The sequence below is a fragment of the Gracilinanus agilis genome, chromosome 6 (assembly GCF_016433145.1).
Source record: "Gracilinanus agilis isolate LMUSP501 chromosome 6, AgileGrace, whole genome shotgun sequence".
Lineage (NCBI taxonomy): Eukaryota > Metazoa > Chordata > Mammalia > Didelphimorphia > Didelphidae > Gracilinanus > Gracilinanus agilis.
In genome coordinates, this window is record NC_058135.1 from 60,383,817 (window position 1) to 60,389,297 (window position 5,481).

Sequence of the window (5,481 nt, forward strand, 5' to 3'; positions counted from 1 at the left end):
AACCCTCCCTTCCCCACCTCCCTTCCCCCACCAACCTCCCGCTCCCTGCCAGTCATCTCTTCCCATTCCTTTAACGCGCCTCCCCCTCCCAACTATTGTAGCCACCAAAGAGGTGTAGAGGTTGCCCCGGTCTCTCTACCATTTCAGTTTCCTTCTCTTTTCTCCGTAATTCCCCTCCCCCGCCCCCCCACCCCTTGACCACTGATAGCGAAGCAGTCTCTCAGGGAGGCCCAGATGGATAGGTTAGCGGCGGCAGATGCCAAAGTCCGCCCGTGTGGACCCTTTTCCTCTCCACTGCTCTCAAGAGAACAACAAGAAAGGAGGTGACCCCTTGTCCAAAGGGCCCCTATCTGCCCCCGCCACCGCGTGATCTCGTCTGCAGATTGGCAGCAGTTCCTCGGGAAAAAAAAAAAAAAAGTTAAAGTGCATGGAGCACTGATCTCTAAACAGGGACATTTATCTGTGACCTTTTTCTTTAAGTGGCAGTGAAATTCGACGCAGAACAAAGCCTCGGTTTCAGCCATCCAAAGAGCCAATAGGTAATTTTAAACAGATAAAAGCAATCCAAGTACAAAAACACAGGTTTTCCCCGATACGGAAAACCAAGCTAAGATTGGGGCTTGTTTCCCTCACTTACCATCCATTGTGCTGATCCTCTAACTACTTCTCTGGAGGGAAAAAGGCTAAAAGAATAATAAAACAAAAATACAATGGAACTCCTATACCTCCCCCCCAATCAAGCCAATCTTTCTTGGACCAATGACTAATTCTGCGGGATGAATAATATTTGTTACGAAATTACGCTTCCCATATTTTTTTTTTTTAAGCGCAAGAGTTCCTTTTAAATTCTTTGAAACATCAGGCCGACCTCATTCCTCTGTTCAGATGTCAGAAGATGGGAGGGCCAGGGCTGTAATTCATCTTGATTTGCTTCATTGTCCCGGAGCTTGCAAACTATAATCCTGTATAATTTCACGAACAAGCAGGTTTAGAATTAATGGGTCAATATTATTTAAAACAAAACACAGGGATCGTGACCTTTCTCTCAACGACATATTGCTCTACAAGACTCAGGAAACTTCAACCTAACCTCTCAACCTCCTGGTTCTTTGAGAAACTAAAGGGCTGGGGTTATTTGAAATGGTCTTTGTTTCTTTTAATGTCTCCAAAGGATTTGGAAATCGCAAGGCAATATTACATGAAGGATCTCTCTACTTAAACCTGAAACATAAACTCAGGGAACTAAATATTTTGAACAGAAGATGTTTCTTTGTATTTGTGTTTCACATTACATGTATATAAATACATATATATATATACACACACACACATATATGAGTCAAGAAGTAGATACGTATACTATATGCTACATATATATGGTATATAGGTGTATACATACTCTTTTCAGATAAAATTTTCCTTATTACCGTTTTCCCCTTAAGAATTGAATATGACACTCATACAAAATCATACTTGCTCCCTTCTTTCCTTCCTTCCTTCCTTCCTTCCTTCCTTCCTTCCTTCCTTCCTTCCTTCCTTCCTTCCTTCCTTCCTTCCTTCCTTCTTTCCTTTCTCTCTCTCACTTTCCTCACTTCCTTCATTATCTATTAGAAGTAATAGGATTCTGTGGGTTTAGTCCAAAGCAGAATGGAGAGGATCCAAAAGAAAGACTGGGTTGTTGACTTGTTCGCTGTGTGACTGATACTTGGATTTTATTTTTTTTCCAACTCAGGTAAATAACCAAGATTTATTTGTATCCTGTCAAGAAAAGAAAACACTGCACTCTCTGTAGAACCAGGCAAAGGGATAGACTTAATTAAAAGTCATTCTCTGAAGCACTTGCCGATGTTCAGATTAAGAGAAAAATAATCCAGACAAATATGTATGCGGTATATTTTACTCCCATGAAATAAAACACATTTTTTTCATGTTTGCTGAAAAGTAAAACAATAATATAGTACGAAATGTTATACACAGGGCAGGTTTTACATCGCAGTTTTCAGAAACATCATTGCATCCACCAGAGGTACTATTCTAAAACTGATATTCACACAATGTTTTTTATAATAATAATATGTTAGAAACATACAGTGTCTCATTTAGTATATACATTCCCTTGCTTGCAAGCGAAAATCCTAATCGCTTCTGTATAACATGCTTTATTTTAAAGCCTAACCTTTAAAAACACTGTTGTGATATTACTAACAACTGCTTTTATAAAATTAATTTGACATTTCCATATATATACATCCTTTCAGTCATTTTTAATGTTAACAATGCTAAACTTAAAAAATAACAAGCTTATAGTAACATTAAAATGTCATATCCAGTCAAACATTTGTCCATATATATTTATATATATATGTCCTTGTTACTGTCGGAAATACTTTTAGTGAAAGATGTCAGAAACTGAGGAAATTCCTTTGAAAACAAAAGAGCGCTCTTTATTTCAGTGGTTTCCTTCTCTCTCTTTCTCTCTCTCTTTCGCTCCCTGTCTCTTTCGTGCCCATTACTTTCTAGTAGAATTCTCAGTCTTTCCAGGAAGGGATTTTCCCATTCAGTATTTAAAAATCGGTTGCCCCCCCCCGCCCGCCCACCCGCCCGCCCGCTCGCTCGCTTTCTGGATTGGCGCTTTGGTGGCTCCGGGGTTCACACGGGTCTGTCCACCGCGTACTGGCAGGCGCTCAGATTGGACGCCGGGTTCTGCACGCTGGCGTACCCGAAGCTGGAGTGTTGCTTCGCTTTTAGTCTCAGGCTGGCCAAGCTAGAGTTACACGTGTCCCTGTAAACGTACGGAGGGGTCGGCGGCGCATAGGGGCAGGCGGGCGTCGGCACCGCGGAGTTCAGCGAGGGGCTGCTCAGGTTGTTCAAGTTATTCAGGCTGTTGAGGCTGGAGCCCGGGACGCCAGTCACCGCCGAGGGCACCATGCTGGACGACATGCTCATGGACGAGATGGAGTTAGGCGGGGAGAACATGCTCTGTGAGGACAGGGGGTTGACGTTCATCGAGTTGAAGAAGGGGAAGCTCTTAGTAGAAAGGGAAGCCGAAGTGAGGCCCTTGGCAGCCCAATTGTTGTAGGAGTAGCCCGGGTACATGTCGTCGTAGGGCTGCATAAGGCCGTTGAACTGGGGCCCAAAGCCGTTTTTGCACAGCTCGGCCTGCTGATTCCGCTCCCTCTTTCTCCATTTGGCCCGGCGATTCTTGAACCAAACCTGAAGCGGGGCGGGGGGAGGGTGCGAAGGAGGCGGCAGAAAGGAGAGAGACAAGAGCGCAGATTAGTGAGGCTCCAGAAAGCACCGCAGACCGAAAGCAGGCCGTTTTCTCTGTTTCTCTTCCCCTGCCCCTATCTCCTGGCTGTTTTTACTTGTCGGCTACCCTTCTGCCTTCCACCCCTACCCCTAGGCTGCCTCACACGCCTCTGCAAAGCACACACGCAAACATACACTACGCTCTCCGAGTCCAGCAGCCTGGATGGTTGGAGGGTGTTCTGAAGAACCCAGATCCTTGCTGGGAAGTCGACCAGGCTAGAGACAATTCAAGTTGAACTTCCTGCAGACTGATGTCTTGGTCCCTAACTCAGTCCCTCTTCTGACTAAAACAATCGCTAAAGAAATCCGTGGGTAGTTGTCTTTCTATGCCCACCCCATCCTGCTCCTGTACTTTGAAAACTCAATCTTCTTTAACTACTAAGAACTCTCTCTCTCTCTCTCTCTCTCTCTCTCTCTCTCTCTCTCTCTCTCTCTCTCAGAAAGGATAGGTTTCAATCAGCAGTTCTCTTCCTCTTCACCCCAACTGTCTACCCAGTGCCGGAGGACTCCCTAACCCAAAGAGAAGAGGGCAATCTGGTTCAGTAGCAATTTGAGCAATACAGGTCCCCACCCTCCCCCAAGCCACCCCGCAAAACAAGCATATAAAAGGCCAAGACCCGCTGCCCCGACAGCTCGTTAAATTCCCTGATCTTCGAGTGCAGGTCTTCAGTAACCCGGAGCGGGTCCCTCCGCAACACTCCTCCACCCCCGCCTTCTCCCTTTTTTCTGCTCTTTCTCCAACCCCTCCCCCTCTTCGCACAGGCCACACTTATCCTAGCTCTGGGATTCAAACTCCAGACCCTCCGCAGCCTAGCTAAGTGGGGACTTCTCGCACCGAAGGGGCCCTCGCAGACGGCGGCCCCCTCCCGTGGCCCCGTCACAACCCCGCTCCCAATCCACATCTGGCTTGCCAGTCCGCCAGCCACCCGCCAGCCGCCAGCCGGCCCAGCCGGCCAGTTTTGTGGATTGGAGGGAGGCCTAGGCCCTGGGAACTCATTCCTGACACCAGTGATGTTTTACATTACTGATCTCCATTGGGCTAGCCACTTAATCCTCTTTTTCTTCCTTTCTTTCTTGCATTCTCAGTTTTCTTTTCATTCTCTTTCCTCTTTGCACCCGACTACTATAAAAAGCTCTCTCTGCTCCTTCTTGGCTCAGCGAAAAGCTGGCCTGGGGAAGTCAGGAGGTATTTGCAGAGGGTGTTGCAGAAGGCAAGCAGGGGCTCTAGTCTAATTCGGGCCCCAGTGTGTGAGTGAAGGGCCGGGTGGTGGGGATTGAGGAAACAAAGGATAAAAAGTTTTTAGAATTTCACTGAAACCGCACGACCGCAGTAGTCTTTCCCAACTCCAGGCTGCCTAAACTTTGCCCAGGCAGAAGTACGTGCTAGGCAGTTGGCCCTTTGCAAACGCGGGCTAATGAAAGACTGACCTTCCTCAAAACAATGGAGCAATAACTCAAGTTCTCGGCTCTGCACGGTTAAACTAAAACAGTTTTCAACCTCATTTAGGTTATTTTACTGAGAAACGTAGACATACATGCATATTTAAGCACAACACACGCATAGAGATCTAGCCTTATTTCCCAGCTGGAGTTTCTGGAGTTGTTGGAGGTTCCCCTCTCTACTTTTGTATAACTATTTAATAGTTCAATTCCCATTACTAGCCAACGGTTCGTCTTTTCTTCATTTCTCCGGAGCCTATATTGTATATACACATTTTTTAATCCTTCCGATCTCGTCGCATCTATATACGTGTTTTAAGATTCATTTTGGACTTTTTTTTTTTTTTTTTTTTTTGCTGATCAGTTTAAAAAGGAGTTTCTCGGCTGGAGAAATATGTTTGAATTCATTTTTCAAAAGTCCTTAAAGGGCTGATCCTGCTACACATTTAAGGTAAGACCTGTAATTTGTATTAATTATCATTTTGAAAGGGTTTTAGGATCAGACTCCAAAGGGGCACTCCTATTTAAGGAAAGTTAAATAAATCAAAATCTAAAAAAATGGCAAGATGATTCTTCTCTGATTTAAAAAGAGAACGAACAGGTTATTAACCGGGTATTTAAACTCTGTTAGCAGAAATCACAAAACACGGGGAGTGGAAAGTGAGAGAGCCTTCAGTGACTGGGGAAAAAAAAACCAACAAAAACAAACAAACAAACAAACAAAAAAAAAAA

General features: G+C 45.0%; 1 protein-coding gene across 1 annotated transcript in view; it reads right to left on the reverse strand.

The window, feature by feature from the left end:
- Positions 1 to 2,610: 2,610 nt before the first annotated feature.
- Positions 2,611 to 5,481, reverse strand: part of PITX2 (paired like homeodomain 2) — a 4,921-nt gene continuing 2,050 nt past the window's right edge. The window contains exon 3 of the mRNA XM_044680912.1: positions 2,611 to 3,213. Coding sequence (XP_044536847.1) covers positions 2,650 to 3,213 — 564 coding nt within the window. The 3' untranslated portion in view covers positions 2,611 to 2,649. The remainder of the gene's footprint in view (positions 3,214 to 5,481) is intronic.